Source organism: Lontra canadensis, unplaced genomic scaffold (assembly GCF_010015895.1).
Source record: "Lontra canadensis isolate GAN:19392208 unplaced genomic scaffold, GSC_riverotter_1.0 scaffold23, whole genome shotgun sequence".
Classification (NCBI taxonomy): domain Eukaryota; kingdom Metazoa; phylum Chordata; class Mammalia; order Carnivora; family Mustelidae; genus Lontra; species Lontra canadensis.
Window position 1 is genome coordinate 10779794 of NW_022631017.1, and position 20606 is coordinate 10800399.

General features: G+C 53.5%; 1 protein-coding gene across 3 annotated transcripts in view; it reads left to right on the plus strand.

The window, feature by feature from the left end:
- Positions 1 to 19432, plus strand: part of MDGA1 (MAM domain containing glycosylphosphatidylinositol anchor 1) — a 53082-nt gene extending 33650 nt beyond the window's left edge. The window contains exons 4-17 of one of the 3 annotated variants that reach the window (XM_032862312.1): positions 1229 to 1425; positions 2238 to 2370; positions 2702 to 2887; positions 5198 to 5527; positions 7895 to 8191; positions 9047 to 9331; positions 10990 to 11141; positions 12011 to 12188; positions 12450 to 12473; positions 13505 to 13657; positions 14080 to 14214; positions 17694 to 17824; positions 18015 to 18123; positions 18857 to 19432. In XM_032862312.1, coding sequence (XP_032718203.1) covers positions 1229 to 1425; positions 2238 to 2370; positions 2702 to 2887; positions 5198 to 5527; positions 7895 to 8191; positions 9047 to 9331; positions 10990 to 11141; positions 12011 to 12188; positions 12450 to 12473; positions 13505 to 13657; positions 14080 to 14214; positions 17694 to 17824; positions 18015 to 18123; positions 18857 to 18948 — 2402 coding nt within the window. In that variant the 3' untranslated portion in view covers positions 18949 to 19432. Of the gene's footprint in view, positions 1 to 1228; positions 1426 to 2237; positions 2371 to 2617; positions 2888 to 5197; positions 5528 to 7894; positions 8192 to 9046; positions 9332 to 10989; positions 11142 to 12010; positions 12189 to 12449; positions 12474 to 13504; positions 13658 to 14079; positions 14215 to 17693; positions 17825 to 18014; positions 18124 to 18856 lie in introns of all 3 variants that reach the window. The other 2 variants (XM_032862311.1, XM_032862313.1) reach the window with 2 other exon arrangements.
- Positions 19433 to 20606: the final 1174 nt, after the last annotated feature.

Consider the following 20606-nt stretch of genomic DNA (forward strand, 5'->3'; position numbering starts at 1 on the left):
ACCCCAAGAGGCTATTTCACTGCTTGTCACCTGCCTCTGTGCTGGCCTAGGCTGATGCTAGTTACCCAGAAGCCCCAGGGGCAAGCCAAGGGACCTGTCTTGTGCCATCTTAATGTCTACAATGAACCTACCCATTAGATATGCCCTGTGTCCCTCCCCTCCAAAGTGAGATCCCCAAGTGGTGAGCAATGGAATCTTGGACCCTTCTGTCCCCCATCAGTCACCCAAATTCCTGCCAAACCCTGTGGGGAAGGGTCATTTCTTGATTTATTGGTGCTGGAAGGGGCTGGCAGGCATGGCCTGGATGTCATCAGTGCCCTACCTCCACCCCTGGCCTTTGTTACGACTTCTGTCCAAGTGGGCTGTGTGAGGACAGAATGATGGGACACTTGTCATAGGATGTTAGGCTGTGTAATGTGGGTACCTTTGGTTCACAATGCTGGCTGCCCATTAGGATGTCTGGGGGTCTTTATAAGAAACTACTGATGCCTTGGTTCCACTTCCAGAGATTCTGATGTAATTGGGTGTGGGGCCCAGACATTGGGACCTTTTCTTAAACTCCTTTTTTTTTTTTTTTAAATTGAGGATTAACCTACATCCAATAGAGTACACTAACCTTAAATGTACAGTTCAATGAGTTTTTATGTCTATGCATGTGTAAACACCATCTAGTTTAAGAGCATTTCCAAGACCCCAGAAAATTCCCTCATGCTCCCTCCCAGTCAATAATTTCCTTAGAGGCAATCATTCTTCTGACTTCTGACACCATCAATGAGCTATGCCAGGCAGTGGTATTGAAAAGAAAAGTATCCATGTGATTCTGTCATGCAAACAAAGGTGAGAACCACCAACCTAGTCCAATTTACCAGTGAGGAAACAAGCCCAGAGAGAGAAGGGACTTAGGCAGGTCACACTGCAAATTAGCAGCTAACCCGGGATCTGAACCAGTGTCCTGATTTCCAGTCTGCAGCTGCTTCCTCCATCCCATGACAGGAAGGTGAAGAAAGACACCCCCATGCAGGGCCGGGGGCAGGGACAGCTGGGAAGCTGTTAAGTCTATTCCCCGGCCTCTAATGGGTTGGTCTATCTTTTGGGCTGGGAGACCATCTGGCTCTCTGGAAGCTTCCCTTGAGAGTAGCTTAGCTTTCCTGTGGGGCTGCCAGAAAACCCAGCCCCCTACCTTCGGGTCAGCCAGCTCTGACTCCCCCCCGGCATGGTATCCTTGCAGACCTGGATGAGCCCGTGCTGACGGTGCACCAGACAGTGAGCGATGTTCGAGGCAACTTCTACCAGGAGAAGACGGTGTTCCTGCGCTGTACTGTCAACTCCAACCCACCTGCCCGCTTCATCTGGAAGCGGGGCTCTGACACCCTGTCTCACAGCCAGGACAATGGGGTCGACATCTATGAGCCCCTCTACACCCAGGTCAGGATGGACAGCAGCCAGCCTGGTCTCCTCATGGCTCGCCCCACACTCTTCCTTCTGCACCCCACAGGGGAGGGGGATGTGAAGACTGAGGTCTCATGATCCCGAGTTCCAGGGACTGCCCTGACTCCAGTTATTCTGTTATGATGTCAGAGGCATGCATTCTGATTGGGCTTGAGACATCCTGAGCCAAATGAAATCAGGGCAGAAAGGTCAGGGAGGACAGGAGAATCCCCCAGGCAACATGTCCTCCAGGGTCATGGCTAGTTAGGAAAGGCACCCCCGCCCCCACCAGGAGCAGGCACGTGATGCCTCCGTCTTCTGGCTGGCAGAGTATTGGGAACTCGGGCAGGTGCAGTGGTAGCTGGGGGCAGAGAGATGACTGCACTTCCCACAGGACCCCTGCAGTCCCGGGAGGTGGTGAGGAAGCTGTCCTACCAGGGGAGGCTTTCCGAGGTAGCTATCCCAGGTGGCAAGGCTCCGCATGTGGACATGGCCTAGGGGCCAGCCCCATGTTTGCATAGGTTGTAAGACAGAACAGGAGTCCTTCCTTACCCCCCATTTCCCAGAGGGGGAGAACTGAAGCCTTGGTCCCGGCCAGTGTGTCCCAGGACGGCATCAGATGCAGAAAAGCTCAAGGTACGGAGAGGGCAGCATCCACCCCAGGCTGCGCTCCCCAAGGATAAACTGTGGAGGTTGGAAAAACGGGAATTAAAGGAGGAATTTGCTTCTGCCTGTGGTGCTGGGTGAATGTGTGTGGGATCCATGGGCCCCAAGCAGACCCCTCACCCCAGTGCACTGCTGCTACCTAGGGGGAGACCAAGGTCCTGAAGCTGAAGAACCTGCGGCCCCAGGACTACGCCAGCTACACCTGCCAGGTGTCTGTACGCAACGTGTGTGGCATCCCGGACAAGGCCATCACCTTCCGGCTCACCAACACCACGGGTACAGGACTTCCCTGCCCGACTCCCTCGCCCACCTGGACTGACTCCCCAGCTAGGAGGCGGTGCTCCGCCCCACACAGGACTCTAGGCACTGCACCATGAGCACCTCCCTTCCTCCCCTCTGCCTGCTCCCTGCCACCTCCCCAGTCTTCCTTCAGGCCTTCCCCAAGCCCATGGCTTCTCCTCCCCTTCAGCTCCCTCAGTGCTGCCTCACAGTCCCCTAAGATCCCACCTCCTTGTCCTCATAGCACCACCAGCCCTGAAGCTGTCTGTGAATGAAACTCTGGTGGTAAACCCGGGGGAGAATGTGACCGTACAGTGTCTGCTGACAGGCGGTGATCCCTTACCCCAGCTGCAATGGTCCCATGGGCCGGGCCCGCTGCCCCTGGGCGCTCTGGCCCAGAGTGGCACCCTCAGCATCCCTTCAGTGCAGGCCCGGGACTCTGGCTACTACAACTGCACAGCCACCAACAATGTGGGCAACCCTGCCAAGAAGACAGTCAACCTGCTGGTGCGATGTACGTGGGTCTGGAGGGGCAGGAGGGGACTTGGGAGGCAGATGGGGGTGGGGGGGCTGCCCTCCAGAAACCACTGGGGAACTGGGAAAGGGGCTTGTCTGCTTCCTTTTGGTAGATGAGATTTGCTGAGGGGCCATGTTCCAGGCACTTTGATTTCCCTTCAATTCTGATGTCTGTCTGCTGGCGGCAGGACTACAATTTGTATAAAGTTTTATTCGTGATGTACATTTCCAAATGTCATCTCAACAATGGAAGAAGTGGGAAGGGCTGGCGTTGATTATTTACTTTTTTTTAAAAAGACTTTTTATTTATTCATGAGAGAGAAAGAGAGAGGCAGAGGAAGGAGAAGCAGTCTTCCCACGCAGCAGGGAGCCCAGTGCAGGACTTGATCCCAGGACCCTGGGATCATGACCTGAGCCAAAGGCAGATGCTTAACTGACTGAGCCACCCAGGCATCCTGATTGCCTACATTTTTCTTAGATTGGGAAATGGAGGCTGCCAAAAACTAAATGTGGACATTCCAGTCTTTAAATTTCCTGACTCTTCCCATACAATGGTTTCTACATTTTTCACAGAATTAAAATGAAAATAACATAATTTGCACATACCCCATATGCAAATCTTTATTGGCAAAGCATGTCAGTGAGTCTGAAGGTAATTACTAAATGTAAAAATGATACAAAACTTGGGGCACAATTAAAGAAGTATAAACACCCTCCTTATTAAACCTCAGCCTCATTCGCTTTTCAGTATGATCTTGATTTTGCTACTGGGCTTGAAGGAGAAAGCTTTTTTTTTTTTTTTTTAAAGTTTTATTTATTTAAGTAATTTTTGCACCCAACATGGGGCTCGAACTCATGACCCTGAGACCAAGAGTCACATACTCTACTGACTGAGCCCGCCAGGCGCCCCTAAAGAGAAAACTTTAAATTTTTCGGACTTAGAAGTAACTTTAGGTTGTTGTTTGTTTGTTGCTTATTTATTTGAAAATTTTAAAGATCCAGGCTTGTTTGCAGCTCTTTAACCCTTGAAAAATAAAGTATAGCTCCTGTCAAATCCAGTGGAGGGTCTTCTGCTGAAATGGTCTCTCCTTTTTGTTCTTCCCCCTCCAACTAGTCTCTTTTCTGACTCTTCTCACAAGAAGACGCTAGCACTGGGTGGCTTTTTACTTAATCAGAGCAAGAAAGACAGTAGCCAGATTGTTGCTGATAGCTACTTTTTTCTTTGATCGTTTTTTTCCTGTCAGATATTCTTTACCACCTAATTCCATCTGGCCTTTAAAACCTGGAGATTGAAGTTTATAGCACATACTTATGGTCCCCTCTTAGGGTGACACACAGCCTTCTTTGCCCAGCCCAGTCCTAGTTCATGGCTATTGTACCAGGGACCTGTCGAATTAGCACCCACTCCTGAGAATTCTGTCTAGGGCCGCCTGGGGAGGCTCAGTCAATTCAGTGCCCAGCTCTTGATCTCAGCTCAGGTCTTGATTTCAGGGTCAGGAGTTCAAGCCCTGCTTTGGACTCCACGTTGGATGTGGAGCCTACTTAAAAAGAAGGAGAAGAATTCTAACTCTTGGCTACGTCCGACAGTATTCAGATTTTTCAAAGAGCCTAGACCCTTTTCCCCTAAACTCTGTGTTTTATGTAATTTCATGTAAAGTGATTGTATTAGGCTTTTATTATAAAAATTGCACACACTTGTTGCTGCAGAAGCAAACAGTACAAAAGGATAAAATGTGCAAATTAAAATTTCCCCTCAGCCCCACTCTCTAGATAGAAATGCTATTACATTCTGGTACCTCTTTCCAAAATTTGTACTTTGTATATTCACGGTTTAAAACAAGAATAAAAATAAAGCAGTGCAGGTTTTAAGAGTGCAGGCCGAGTCTGAATTCAAGGTTGGCTATTTCTTTGGGCAAGTGACTTAAACCGTCTGAGTCTCAGTTCTCTCCTTTGTAAAATGGGGACAGCAAAGTGCCTCACCGCAAGACTGTGGGATGGGTGAGATGAGTAAACCCACGTCAAGGGCTTGGAACGGTGTCTCTCATGTTCAGTCAAGAGCACCTATGACAATTAATAAACCCACTTTTCTACAGCCAGCTGTTTTGAATTTTTAAAAAATGCATCTGAGCAAGCAGGACCATTTCCAAGCAAAGCGGTGATTTCTCTTGGGGGTGGTGGTGGTTGTGTGGGGTTGGAGCCTCCAAACTCTGGCAGTTCAAGGAGAGAAGCCGGGTCTGAATGGGGGTGGGACATAGACACTTGGCTCTGGGCCAGCCCCAGCCACCTGTCCCTCCCCTTCTGCTCATAGCCATGAAGAACGCTACATTCCAGATTACCCCAGATGTGATCAAAGAAAGTGAGAACATACAGCTGGGCCAGGACCTGAAGCTGTCATGCCACGTGGATGCGGTACCCCAGGAGAAGGTGACCTACCAGTGGTTCAAGAACGGCAAGCCGGCACGCATGTCCAAGAGGCTGCTGGTAACCCGAAATGACCCTGAGTTGCCTGCGGTCACGAGCAGCCTAGAGCTCATTGACCTGCACTTCAGCGACTATGGCACCTACCTGTGCGTGGCTTCCTTCCCAGGGGCACCCGTGCCTGACCTTAGCATCGAGGTCAACATCTCCTCTGAGACAGGTGGGCAGCTGAGACGGCATGGGTGTGTGTATGTGGGGGGGGAGGGAGCTGGAGAGGCCCACAGAGGGAAGGTGGGCACAGTAGTTTGGAGAAAGGAGATCAGAGTGAGTGGAACATGATTGTGTTGACTCTGTGTTCTGCACACATTTATTAAGCACCTGTTGTGTGCCAGGCATTGTCCTAGGCTCTGGGGTAGAATGGTGGGCAAAATGAGTTCTGCTGGCATTGAACGAAGCAGGAAGGCAAACATTTTTCCGATAGTCTCACAAATAAATATGTCACTGAAAACTGTGATACACAAGTCAGGAAAGAGTTTCCTAAGATAGAATGTTTGATCTGAGATCTGAGGGAGGGGTAGGACTTTGCTAGGCAAAAGAGAACAAGGGAGGGTGAAAGAAAAAGGGAGGCCACAGAAGCAGCATGTGCAAAGGCCCTGAGGGAGGTAAGTGTGGGGACCAAAGTGCAGCTGGGAGAATGGCATGAGATGGAAGAGAGTGGATGGGTCAGCAGGTACCACATAATGCAGAGATTTGGGTCTTTATTCCAAAAATAATAAATAACAACAATGAAATAATGACTAACATTTATTGTGTTTACTCTGTGTTCTGATGATTTCATATTTATCTCATTCACCTTCATGGTTTACCTTATGGGGGTAGTTCATCATCAGTTTTTAGAGATGAAGAAACAGGTTCAGGGAGTTTAAGAGTCTCACCTAAGTTAACAGACACTAAGTAGTGTAGCTGGGATTTGAACCCAGACAGTTTGACTTTAGAGCCACCCCTGAAGGGTTTACAGAATGACAGGAGTTTGGAGCGGATGATTTTGGAGAGAGTCTCTAGAATCGCATCTCCAGTCCCTAGCCCTTTACACCAAGATGCTGGCTGACTGTGGCTAAGCCTCTTTAACTCTCTGGGCCTCAGTTTCCCCTCTGTGAGATAGTGAACCTGATGGCCTCGGAGGCCCCTTCCATCCTGACTCTTGCACAGGAAAAAGACCTCACATCCAGGGATCGTGTCCCTTACAAGTGGATCCCATAGCTGGGATACAGGATGGGAGAGGGAAGATGAGGCTGGGGAGCGGCAGAGGCTGGAGCACGAGGGTCTTGTTTACAGAGCCAAGGATCTGGAGTTTTAAGCTGAGGGCAGTGCAGCCTCAAAGGAAGGAGACAGCCCTTCAGCCTGTGGAGGCACAGAAGGGTTGGGAGCTGGGACGTTTTAGAAAAAGGGAAATCCACGGTGCAGGGCCATTTCCTCCATTTGGCTCATTAGCCTGATGCCTGGGGCATGGAAGCTATTTAAAGGCCTGTGGAAATAATTTAGACCTGGAAAAACAAATTAATTGGCTCCAAAATATAAAGAGAAAACTGTACAGTTAAAGCCAATACACATATAAATGTTTACAAGAGTATGAATGATCCTAACTAGAGAGCCGGACCTCAGCTTGCCTTGTAGAGTTATTTACAATTTATATTTGGTGTAGGACATTTTAATTTGTTTGATGGGATGTAGGATGGGACCCATGGAAGTCTTTAAAAGACCCTCCAGTTGGACAATGTGTTGGTTGGATTGGGTTTGGCTGTGTGTAGCAGAAAATCCTGAAATTCTACTAGCGGCTTAAATGAGCTAGATATATATTTCGTTTTCTCATAAAAGTGAGCAGTTCAGGCTGGAATAATGGCTCGGCTGCTCTGAGTCCTCAGGGCCCCGAGCTCCATCTTGTCTCGATATTCCATTATCCCTAATGTGGGCCCCCTTGTCCACAATGGCAGGTCCAGCTGCAGCCATCAATCTGCATTCCAGCCCATAGGTAGGAGGAGAAGAGGCGCACAGTCTGTCCTTTTGAGGACTCTCATTTTCTGTCACATCCCATTGGCCAGAATTTAGTAATGTGGCCACAGCTAGACCTAAGACAGGCTGGGAGACTTAATGGTTATTCTGGCTGAGCGCCCTGCCAAACTCCAGATATTCTCTGACTTTGGAAGAAAGGGTAAGCATATTGGGGGACAGACTAGGCATCTGTGATAACACGCCAGAAGACAAATGGAAGCTCTAACTAGATTGGGGCCAGTGGGCAGGAGAGGGGGTTGAAGGAAGAGGTCAGTGGGTAGAACTGTTTAAAAGGTGGAACCCCATTTTGTGGGGCTAAAGAGAAAGAAGGAATAGGCTTCAGAATCTCTTTCCGAGTTGGGAGACCCTGAGGTGGAGAGAACTGGGGGCGGTGAGTTGTGTTTTGGAGATACTGAGGGATCTTTGGGACATCTGGGATGGGGAAGAGAGGCTCAGACCTAGGGGGAGGAAAGCAGAAGCCCCAAAGCAGAGGCTAGCGGGAGCTCTAACCCTGCTCCTGCTGGCCTCCCCACCGCAGTGCCTCCCACCATCAGCGTGCCCAAGGGAAGGGCCGTGGTCACAGTGCGGGAGGGCTCGCCCGCTGAGCTGCAGTGCGAGGTTCGAGGCAAGCCGCGGCCGCCGGTGCTCTGGTCCCGCGTGGACAAGGAGGCTGCGCTGCTGCCCTCGGGGCTGCCACTGGAGGAGACCCCGGACGGGAAGCTGCGGCTGGAGCACGTGAGCCGCGACATGAGTGGGACCTACCGCTGCCAGACGGCTCGGTATAATGGTTTCAACGTGCGCCCCCGCGAGGCCCAGGTGCAGCTGAACGTGCAGTGTGAGTCTCATCGCCCCACCTGGACTACCTTCTGAGCTGTCCCTCCCGGTTCACGGCCTGACCTGCCCCTTCTTCACCCCTTTATACCCTCCAGTCCAACCAATCCCCTCCACGTACTGCTGATATGCCTAAAACCCTGCCACCCCCCACCCCGTGTTCTAATATGGGAGGTCTGTGGCCCTTGTCACTTTTCCACTTTCAAATGCCCCGCCCCCATCTTCGTTCCTAGGGACCCAGTGAGCAAAGAAATAACTGATTTTGACAGGTAGAAATGGTAGTTTCAAGGGAGCACATTGTGTCTGATAGTATAAGGATGAGAGTTAACAAACCTCATTCCGCTCTTGCCAAGCACTGTTCTAAGAGCATTTTAAGAGCATTCTAAGAGCATGAACTCATTTAACCCTTCACAGCCCTATAAATAGACTCTATTATTCCCTTATTTTTACAAATAGAGAAACCGAGTCACAGGATAAGTAACTTGCCTAAGGCCCTACCGGCTAGTTTGAAGCTGGGCTGGGATTTGAACCTAAGGCAACTATCTAGCTCTGGGGATCTTGCTCTAAACCCCGATGTTATGCAGCTTTTCACTACGTGGGGGAGGGGCGGGGAGAGGAGTGTGAGGGAAGGATTCGAGGCCCAGTCTGGGAAGCATGGCTGGAGGAACTGGCCGGGAGGGGGTGGGTATGGGCAGGTCAGGGAGGTAGGAGCACGGCTACTGTCTATGTTACGAATGTGTATCGCTCTGAGATCCCTCCAGGCCGGGGGTGTTGCGGGAGCAGGGTCGAGTGCGTTGCCTCCGATCGGGCCGCTCCTCAAGCCCCACCCGGCCCCGCTGACCGCCGCCCCCGCCCCCAGTCCCGCCGGAGGTGGAGCCCAGCTCCCAGGATGTGCGCCAAGCGCTGGGCCGGCCGGTGCTGCTGCGCTGCTCGCTGCTGCGGGGCAGCCCCCAGCGTGTCGCCTCGGCCGTGTGGCGCTTCAAAGGGCAGCTGCTGCCTCCGCCGCCTGCTGTCCCCGTCGCCGCCGAGGCCCCCGACCACTCTGAACTGCGCCTCGACGCCGTCACCCGCGACAGCAGCGGCAGCTACGAATGCAGCATCTCGAACGACGTGGGCTCTGCTACCTGCCTCTTTCAGGTCTCGGGTGAGCGTCCCGTGGGTCCCGCCCCACCCAATCGCGTCCACCTGGGCCTAGGCTCCGCCCCAACTCCAGCCCCGCCCACGCCTGGCCTGGGCCCCGCCCCTTTCCAGCCTCTGCCTTTCCAAGACCCGCCCACGCCAGGCCTAAACCCCGCCCGTGCCGCCCGCGCCAAACTGTGACGTCTTTTAGGTCCCCTCTAGACAGGCTGTAGCAATTCACTCACAGCCCCTCCAGGTGTAGGACCTTTTCTTCTCAAGGGCCGCTTATACGTGCCCTAAACCCCGCCTGTTTTAGCTCAGCCTCCTTCCCCTTGGCCTCGGACGGCTCTGCCTCTTTCAAGCCCCTACTCCCCCCGGGTTAGGCTTCGCTCCTCTACACCCGCGAGCACCAGGTATGGGCCCTTCCCATTAAAGACCCGTCCACGCCGCGCCTGGGCCCCAGCTGCGAGGCATAGGCTCCCTTCGAGCCTCGTCCAATCCCAGCTTTCCGTTTCCTTCTTTCTTGGGGGCAGGTGCGGTCCAGCCCCGCCCACACGAGGGTTAAATCTGCCCACTCAAGCCCGGGGCAACGCCCCATCCCAGACCTCACATTTCAAGCCCCTCCTACTTAGTCCTTGGCCGCAGAGGCTGCGGATGGAGGACCCCATCTTTTCCTAACTGCAGGCCCAATGTGAGGGGCCTGAGCTGTAGCTAAGAGGAGAGAAGACGACTCAACAGCTTCTCTGGAACGTCGCGGGTGGTTCTGGGCCAGCCAGCACACATTTCCTGAGCTGTCACCCCCGAGGTTCAGGCCCCTTGGTGCCCAGAAATCCCTGTCAGCCATATCTCAAGTCATTCCTGGGTGGGCTGTTTGGGGCTGCAGGCAGGCATAGGTGAGTCAGAAAGGGTCGGAGGTCATGGTGAGGGCTGAGGGGAACGCATAGAGGCCAAAGGAGTTTCTGACCCCCTTTCTCTTCATTGAGGGAGAACTGGTTCCTTCTCAGAGCTGGTGGCAGCGCCCCTGGAGGAGAACCCCAGGTGTGCCTGTCCCCTTCTGCATCCCCAGCTCTCCCAGTAGCCCCCAACTAACTGGGTGCACCTTTAGGTCTTGTTTGGATCTCTTCAGTCAAAAACAGGGGGCCAGGACCACAGGTCACTCCCCAGCCCCCCCACCCCCCTAGCCCTGCCAGCCAGAGGCCCCTATGACATTTCCCACCTCCTTCCCCTCTCCCCTGTTCTCCCACACTTCCCCTGTCTCCCCATCTTTTTTCTCTCTGTCCTTCTCCTCTCTTCCTTCCACCTCAATATCATTGACCCTTCTTTGCATCTTTTCCCCCATCCTCTTTCCCTCCCTAATATCCCTCCTCTGTGTCTTCCCAAATTTCTCTTTTCTCTGGTTTTTCCTTGGCCTTTCCCTCTCTGTTCTCACCAATACTACATCTTGGAATTCCCAATCCCTTTTCTCCACTTCACACTTTCCCTCCTACTCCACCCTCACTCCCCCAATATCCTCCTCTCCCACCATCTCCTCTCTTCACTATGTTCCCTTTCTCTTTGTCTCCATATACCCTTGTCCCTGTTTCTTGCCATCTTTCTCTGTCTCCCTCTCCCGCACCTCCTCTCTCTGTGTCTCTCCCCATCCCCCACCCTTCACGGCCCCACGCCCCCTCCCCGCCCTCTCAGCCAAAGCCTACAGCCCGGAGTTTTACTTCGACACCCCCAACCCCACCCGCAGCCACAAGCTGTCCAAGAACTACTCCTATGTGCTGCAGTGGACCCAGAGGGAGCCTGATGCTGTGGACCCCCTGCTCAACTACAGACTCAGTGTCCGCCAGGTGGGCCAAGGGAGACAGGGCCAGGGCGGGTTGGGGGGGCATGAGGAGGGGCAGGCTGACCCTGGGAATGTCCATCAAACCATGAGAAGTGGTTGGAGGCAGGGCTTGGACACATCTGACCCCCTTGCAGACCACACTTCAGAGCCAGAGAGAAAGTTTTCTGGACACAGCAGTAGAAGCTGGAAGGTTTTAGGGACCCTCTCTGGCCCCATGCTCTGGGCCCTGCCCTGAAAACTGGGCTGGGTCTGCTGGGTTTGTACAGGAGAAAGGGGGCAGAGCTAGCTCTGCTTACAAAACACAGAATCTACTCGTGAGTCAGGAGCTTAGGGTGGGGGAGGGAGGCCGTTTTCTCCACAGGGTCTCTAGAATGCAAGGCCGGGGCTATGCTATTCTTGTGTCAGGTTTAATTCCATGTGGTAGGTGTGGAGGGTGAAAGTGTAGCTCTGGGGCGGACTGCCTAGGCTAGAATCCAGCTCTGTGTGAGCTAGGGCAAACCACATATGTTTGGCCTCAGTTTCTTTATCTGTAAAATGGGAGTCATTATAACGTTCCGCCTCAGAAGACTAGAGTTTTGAGGATTAAGTGGGTTACTAATGGCAAATCACCTTGAACAGCGCCCAGCACACATTTTTTGTTCAATACGAGTTGCTATCCCGTGTTATTCAGATGGGCTGAGGAGGGAGGCGTGGTAGGAGTGATTGCCCTCTCTCACAGACGGGGAAACTGAGGGTCTGGTTTCCTTGTCCTTTATTCTTTCTGCTCCCTGCCCCTGCCCCCCACCCCACCCTCCAAGTCACACCAGGGCCTGGGCCGGTGCTCTGGTAGAGGGTGTGGCCATCTGGGCATCTGGGAACACCCTGTATCTGCAGCTGAATCAGCACAACGCCATGGTGAAGGCCATCCCAGTGAGGCGCGTGGAGAAGGGGCAGCTGCTGGAGTACATCCTGACTGACCTCCGTGTGCCCCACAGCTACGAGGTCCGCCTCACGCCCTATACCACCTTCGGGGCTGGGGACATGGCCTCCCGCATCATTCACTACACAGAGCGTAGGTGGTGGTGGTGGTGGTGGTGGTGGGGTGGGAAGGGTGGGCTCCTCTCCTCCCCAGGGGAACCGCTTCCAGCCTCCCCACATGATTCCAGAGCTTGGAGCTCCCCGCTGTGCAGTGTCCTACTTTGTCACTGCAGAGTAGGCCCCTCTGGCCTCCAGTCCTGGTTTCGGGAACACTGTCCCCTGGTCCCAAGCCTGGGCACCCTCTATACAGTCCCATACCTTAGTTCTGACTTGGTTTTCCTGCTTGCTTTCCCAGCCATCAACTCTCCCAACCTGTCAGGTGAGAAACCTCCCTCCCACTTCCCCTTCCCTTTGGGGATACAAACCCCTCCCTTTGGAGGACCCTGGCAGATACCCAGAGAGAAAATGGGGTGGAGGCCAGCAGCTGGAAGGAGAAGTCAAAGGGAACAGGGCTGGGCTTGGGGACAAGTGCATCCAGGATTCATTCTGGGGCTTAAAAGTGGGGGGCAGAGGTGGGGGACATCTATAACTCAAGGCCTCTCCTCCTCAATCAGCATCCTGATCCTATCCCTAGAATCATTGCCCCTAGAAGGAAAACAGAGACCAGACTAATCCATATCCCCTGTTCTCTGCAGCAGGGGTCCTCAATCTGAGATCCATGAAGCCCCCCACCCCACCCACAGGATCTGTGTATAGAATTCAGGGTGTCCATGAACCTGGAATGTGGAAGGGCATACAGTTACTTCTTTATCTTCCCTTAAATTCTGGCAGAAGTTTAACATCTTTAGTGACGAATGCGGACAACAAACCAGGGTAGTGTGATTACTACCTGTGACCCTGTCATCAGGACAAAGCCGAGGTTTGCACGGCACCTTAAAGTTGTTACGGCTGTTTCTGAATATCATTTACATCCATCAGGACTTTGAAACCACTGCAGTTATTAGAGCTAACGCTAGATCTTGTTATTTAATTAGATAAAAAAGAAGCCCACTTATTATCATATCACAAATGTGTTTTTTTAAAATATTTTGACAGCTGTATCTCAATAGAAGTGATTTCCTTTGTGACCCTCTGTATTTCATTGTGTGCATCTAAAATTATTATTCTGAGATGGAGTCCTTAGACATCACTAGATAGCAGAGGTCTGTGGTATACAAAGGTTAGGAAGTCCTGTTCTGGGAACAAATTTGTCAGGGGCCCCGTTGCCTGGTTTCTCAAGCCCTGAGATCCTAGGCCCATGGCTTGGGTGCATGACACCTGCCTCAGGGTGGCCAGGGAGGGCTAAGCTGGGCCAGGTGGCCTGAGGAGCCTGACCTTCTTTGTCTCCTCCCCACCCTTGGCCCAATGCAGACAACACCTGCCACTTTGAAGATGAGAAGATCTGTGGCTACACCCAGGACCTGACAGACAACTTTGACTGGACACGGCAGAATGCCCTCACCCAGAATCCCAAGCGATCCCCCAACACTGGTCCCCCCACTGACATCAGTGGCACCCCTGAGGGTGAGGACATGGACTGCTGCAGGACAGTTTTTGGGGGTGTGTGTATGTGTGTAGCACCAGGGAATCCCAGTCCAAAGGCGGGGACACAACCCTGTCCTCAGGGAGCCCCAGTCTGAGGGGGAGACATAGCCCTGCCCTCAGGGAGCCCCAGTCTGAAGGGAGCCACAGCCCTGCTCTTAGAGAGCTCTAATTTGACGGGGAGACACAACTCTGTCTTCATGGGGACCCAGAAGAAGAGAAACTGCAATAGGGTTCGGAACTCCTGGCCTTGACTCCTATGCTGTGCAGTGAGGCAGGGAGGACACGGTGGATGGGTGAGGCACCTGGGGTCAGAGGAAATTCAGGCAGTGAAAGGATCAGATGGGAAGTGGCTGTGTGGGGTGAGGAGGAGGCTGTTGGTGCATCCCTCCCCTCCCCAACAGGCTACTATATGTTCATCGAGACATCAAGGCCCCGGGAGCTGGGGGACCGAGCCCGTTTGGTGAGTCCCTTGTACAATGCCAGTGCTAAGTTCTACTGCGTCTCCTTTTTCTACCACATGTACGGGAAGCACATCGGTGAGTCGGGGGACCAGGTCGTCTGCCCAAGGGTTGTTGGGGTGGGGAGGAGAGACGGAATCCACGGGAGGCTGGCGTTGGCCCATATGAGGCCGGCGCTGGCCCATATGAGGCCTGGGCTTCCTCAGCTTGGCTGAGTCACAAATCCTTGGAGGGGGTGTAGGCAGAATCTGGGCAAGGGAGGAGGCCAGAGCCCACTCATTCGAGGTTTTCCTGAGTCTGCAAACAAAATGGTTCCAGCAGGACAAGATGGAAGCCTTGGAGGAGATGGTGAAAACAACTATGAGGGTGCTGGTATTGAGTGCCTGTCAGGTGCCTGGTGATATCCTGGGGGCTCTGCATCTGTAGTCCCATTACCTTTCACAAACACCAGGTGAGGGAGGTGTTACTATGTAAATCAGAGAGGTTCAGCATTTTCCCTGGGATCACACAGCAACCTGAGTTGTCTGACTCCCCCGAGCCCTAAGCTCAAGGTTGGGAGGGTGCCACTCTGTAACCGGTGAGGGGCAGTCCCTCTTCCTAAGGCTGGGTGGGCATTTGCCTTCTGCGAAGTCACGTCAATCAATGAAGTCATCATTCAGCCGTCACTTCTTGAGCTCCTGTTCTACGCCAGGCATCAGGTGATGCAACAAACAGGGAGAGGAGTTTCCCATGCTCCTGGCACCTACAGTCAAGTGGGAGACAGATGTCTAATTAAACCAGATGAGACTGAGTGGCCATTGTGACACATGCCCACAGCAGGACAGGGGCCAAACAGCTGGTAACAGAGACCAATGCTGGAGGCTTGGTTATGGACGACTCTGCTGAGGAAGTGACAAACTTTTAAAATTTTCATTTATTTGTTTGTTTACTTCTTTACGGGACAGGCCATGTATTCTGTATGGGTCAAAATGTCCAAAGGGCTTATAATGAGAGTCCCCTTCCCATCCCAGTCCTCCTGCTACCTAGAGCCCTTCCCCAAAGGCCATCAATGCGCTAGATTTGGGGACAGGATTCCAGAAACTTTTTAGGTATATAGAAGCCAGTGGAATATTTGAATTCAACCCAAGGAAGACCCCGTAAGCATCAGATCTGGACAGGAGGGCTTTCTAGTAGGGATGCTGTGGAGGGGGCCCCCTATCCCATGTCACATGACTCTTCTGCTCTGCCCCTTTCATCACCATCTCCTCTAGGCCTCCCAAATCTGATCTGGCCCCTGCCTCCTCCTCTGACCTCATCTTCTGCCACCTTTCCCTTGGCTCCCACTCAGCTCGAGAGAACACTGGTCTCCTTGCTTTCCTTGAAATACTTGAGGCGGATTCATGCCAAAGAGGACTTTGCTCATGATGTTCCTTGGCCTGGAACATTCTTCCCCTCCCCTCATTCAAGGGACCTCTCTGAAGTCCCTTGACATCCCCCATCTCAATACCTCTTTATTCCTTTCCCTGCATTTTTGGCTTTATAATGCTTATCACCAGTAGAAGGTAAGCTCCAGGAGGGCGGGGGTCCTCACCTTATTCACTGACATATCTCTTATGTCTAGAACAGTGCCTGGCACATAGTGGGGCTCAGCTAGTTGAACAAATGAATGATAGGGAGGTCTAAGGTTCTAACCATGAGGTTCTCTGAAAGTCCTCTTTCAGTTGTGAGGACCATCGTAAACAGTTCTTTATTCAGCATTTAATTATTGAGAACCTGTAGCAATTTGCTGCAGACCTTCCCTCAAAGAGCCCAATGGGAGGAGAAGATGTGGATGGCTCTGTCACACTACAGACAGTGGTCTGGACCTGGAGCACTGAAGTAGAAGGACTCAGGGTTCCCAGAGAACACAGAGGACTCCCAACTCAAGCCTAGGAAGACTTCTTGGGGGGAAGTGGCATTTCAGAGAGGCCTCGAGTCACAGGAGGGATTTGGCCAGGGCAATGTGGTAGGGGAGGGAGTCTCCAGCAGTGGGAAGAGGCTGAGCAAAAGCCCAGAGGTGGGAGAGCTGGAGTCTGTCCAGACTCCAGCATGGAGTTTCCTCTGGCTTTGCAGATGGCAAGGGAAGCAGGGAAGACAGTAGTGAGCAGGCCCACCCTTAAGGGAGACTGCATGTCTTGGGCCCTGGCTGATGCTGTGAAAGGCGGTCAGGAATCCCCTGAGCAGGGGAGACCCTAGAGCTGATGGGCTCCTCAGGAAAGGGGATGGAAATTCAATTTTTGTTCAAGCAGTGAAAAGAGAGGTTCCCCATTAGTGGCCTTGGGGCAGGGTAGTGGAGGAGGCAGAAAAGATATGGGAATTGAGGGGGATAGGAAGGGGGAAGAGCTCTAGGAGGGGGAAGAGAGAAGGGTCTCTCGGTGAGGAGCCTGAAAGGTATTGGGGCTTGGGCCTGTTGAAGTCTCTGTGGCACGTCCTGGCCCACTCTGGCTGGCTGCAGTCCTCTGATGGGCCCATCTGCTGGCGAGCGTCCCCACCCAGGCCTACTCTGCCTCTGGGGAAGTCTGTGTTTCTTGCTGTCCCGTTCCCTCCTCCTCCCTCCCCTCCTAGCCCACCTGGCAGCTGGACAGCACCAGCTGTCCCCAGACCTTGTGTCTTTCTGGCCAACTCCTTTCATCTCAGGCAGGTAACATTTGGTGGCTCTTCCCCAGCGGAGGTCTGTCTATCTGGTGTCACAGATGGTGTGGCTTTGTCTCTGGGCAGTGCCATGGAAATGCCAGCCACCGGGCACTAAGATTGATTCCCCTTCCCTCTGAGCCAGATCCTTCCCATCACTGGGGACTGAAGGTAGGCTGGAAGAGCTGGGAAGGGGCATGACATTGCCTGGGTGCTCTTTGCCAAATCACGATCCCCTCCCCCTTTTCCAAGGTCCCCAGCACCTCCAGAATTCCAGGTCCCTGTGGCTGTGGGCACACGAGCTTAGCACCCGCAGGCAAATGCCCTCAATGTTTCATTTCCTCTGTTTTTACTGTGGCTGTGTAGCACAGATACAAATATCTCTCTTTAAAGCAACTCCCTCTCATTTTCTTGGCTTTGTCCAAAGTGTGAATATTAGAGAAATCGTGAGTTTGAAGGACTTGCTTTATTCATTTCTTAAAACATACCTCTAAGTATCAAAAATTTTAAAGTCCATTCCTGTGCCTCTAGAAAAAATCATCCCATGCCTGGGGTGTGCCTTGTGTGCTTTGGGAATCCTGCTCTGTGCTCAGTCATGGGCCCCACCGCGTGGGACAACTCCACTCCAGAGGAAGAAGGATTGTGTGTGTGTGTGTGTGTGTGTGTGTGTGTATGTTTGTGTGTGTTTGGGGTGGGGGGATTGGCTGAATAGAAAGGAAAGGAAGGAATGAAGGAAAATTTGCAAGGCATCCTGATGAATTGAAGCCCGCTGCCATCCTCTCTGTTCTGTGTTGTGAGCTGTGGCATAATGGGATGTGAACCATTCTGGGCTAGTGTTGTGGGCAGTGGCAGGGGAGGGGGGCATCGTCCAGATCCTCACTGCTCCCCTCTCTTCATCCCCACCACAGGCTCCCTCAACCTCTTGGTGCGGTCCCGGAACAAAGGGGCCCTGGACACACACGCCTGGTCTCTCAGTGGCAATAAGGGCAACGTGTGGCAGCAGGCGCACGTGCCCATCAACCCCAGCGGGCCCTTCCAGGTGAGGCTCTCCCAGCCCTCAGGCTGGTGGTCTGGCCAGGGAACACTGAGGAAGACTTGGGCTTCCTCCCAGGAGCTGGGGAGAAATTCAGGGGGTATGGGGGCTTCCAGTGGACTGAGGGGAAGGGGTTGGGAGTTCTCTCTGGCAGAACCCCCTAATCCCTGCTCTCTGCTCTCTGACCCCACCCCAGATTATTTTTGAGGGGGTTCGAGGCTCTGGCTACCTGGGGGATATCGCCATAGATGATGTCACACTGAAGAAGGGAGAGTGTCCCCGGAAGCAGATGGATCCCAATAAAGGTGCAAGATGGGGAGGGAGGGAGGAGCCAAATCTGGGAGGGTGGGCTCTGTGGGTAGGCACCTGTTGGTGTCAGGGCTGAATGGCAATTCAGAGCAACTGGGTGATGGGACGCATGTGTCCGCGACTGCATGAACAGATGCTAGTGTGTTTGGGTGGGACATTTGGCTCAGGTTATGGGGCATTTGTAGGGCAATGAGAAGACTAAACTGTGCTCTCCTGTGAACTTACCAAGTTATCGCAGTACCTAGATGCCTTCTGTACCTGCGTCGGGGTATGTCTGTGTATGTGTGTGTGGGGGGTCCAGATGTAAATGTGTGCCCCACCCCCCAGTGCCAGGTGTTTGCCATCATAACAGCTGGGATTTATTGAGTGATTACCACGCACCAGGCAGGGTGCAAAACCCCATATATGTGTAATCTCAGGTCATAAGGACAAGAGCCCCTGGGGTGGCACTGATGGTTAGACTCATTTTATAGAGGAGGAAACAGGCCCACGGAGGTCAGGTGAATTACTCCATGACTTAGTGAGCTGCAGAGCAAGGATTTAGGTCCTGGAAGGCTTAAGTTAACCCCCACACCACCCAACCTCACATCTGCGCTTATGAGCGTGTCTATGTGCAGCGAGGGCAGTGTCCCCCTTTAGGTGTCCCAGAGAGAGGGGGCAGCTTGCTAGTCCCTGGCCTGCCAAGCTGACTGAAGCCCTGGCCTATGTCCCTTCTTTCTCTTGTCACAGTGGTGGTGATGCCGGGCAGTGGAGCCCCCCGCCAGCCCCACCCACAGCTCTGGGGGCCCATGGTCATCTTCCTCTTGGCATTGCAGAGATGATGAGAGCTGCGTGGCCCCCCCACCCCGCCCCCGGCACACCAAAGTGTCCGCATCGTACCAAAGACTGACCCCCGCCAGCCGGGGTGCCCAGGGGCAGGGCTGGCCTGCCAGGGAGGGGGCCTGCACTGGCTGCAAGGATGAGCAGAGAACAAGGACAGAGGCCCAGCGCTGAGGCCCTGGAGACAGTCATTCGACACACGCATACACTCACTCACACACACACAGAGATATATTAAAGCACAAGTTTCTATCTGACCTGCCAGCACCTTCTTTTCTGCGGAGACAAGGGACTCGCCAGAATGGCGTCCGCCACCCCAGGGACCTCGGCGCCACGTGGGCCTTGTCCTGGCTGCACCTGTGGTGTGTTTCTGACCTTCCCTCGTTCCTCAGACCATTGGCTTTACCAGAAGGGAGCCCGAAGGGGAGCCGACTCAGGAGCCCACCCTTGGCTAGACTCTGGGACTCCCCGGGATGGGGGGGGCCAGGGTCACAGGAGGCCGGGGGGTACCTGGTGAGCTCTGTGAATGTCCCCCTGAGGGCAGTGAGAGGGAGGACAGATACCTGCTGCATGCCCTGTTTTCAGGGTAAGGGCTGGAAGGTGGAGACCCCAGGTCACCTTGATCCCTTGACCTGTTCTTGGATGTCATATCCTCCCCGCACTGCGCCCCCTTTGAAGGGACCCAGCACAGGGTCTTGGGCCTGGGCAGTCTGAAGACTGACACCTTCCTTCTGCCCCATCTAACCCCACCCATAAAGAGCTGGATTCCCGAGAGCACAATCCCCACTTTGGTCAGCAGGCCTAACCTTAGTACCCATTGCCTCTCAAAGGAGTGGGGGTGGGGGGTGGTGGTGGCCAGCCATTCCCCGGATGAGGCTTGACTTTGAGAGGAGTAGAGAAGAAGGCCTGTTTTTGCGAATTCAGGCTCTCATGGCATTTGGGAGTAGAGTGGAGACTTCATTTCTTCTATACTTGGCATGAAGGAGTGTGCTGGATAGGAGGATGTGTGTAAAGGGGGTACCCTCCTCCCCCTCCACTGCAAAGCACTGGCCCTTCGCTGCCCAGGGGCAGTGAAGGAGGGGTTTGTAGAACTGGGGCAGGGAGCGGGGCAGTGGCTGGCCTCCTTGCTGCCTGGAGCTAAGCTCATGCCCGGAACTGAAAAGGCTCTCTGTCCACGGGTTCTGGGTTGGGAGCCTAGATGGGCACAGTGGAGTCTAGCCCTCTTCTTCTCAATGTCATCCCTGAGATCCCACCCCGCCATCCGTGGGAGAGAGGAGGCCCAGCCCCTTCCAGGATGAGTCTTCATGCACGTGTCCATGGGGCTGTATGCGTGCGTGCGTGCATGTGTGTGCGTGCGTGCGTGTGTGTGCGTGCACGCGTGAGTGTGCCTGCCTGTCTGTGTCTGTGTAGCACTGTGGGTACATCTCTGGGCAGGAGTGGGTGCCAGTGTGAGTCTGCACGTGCAATTACACATATTTGTTTGTGAGGCTGGGCCTAACCCCTGGCTCAGTACGCGCCTGTGGATGTCAGCATGCATGTCCCCCTTCACAAGTGACACAAATGTCTGTGAGTGCTGTAGCACTCTGTAGCCTACTCTGTAGCCTACTGCAGAGTAGTACTAGCCTACTCTGTAGCCTCAAGCTGCCTGCCACTGCCCCAC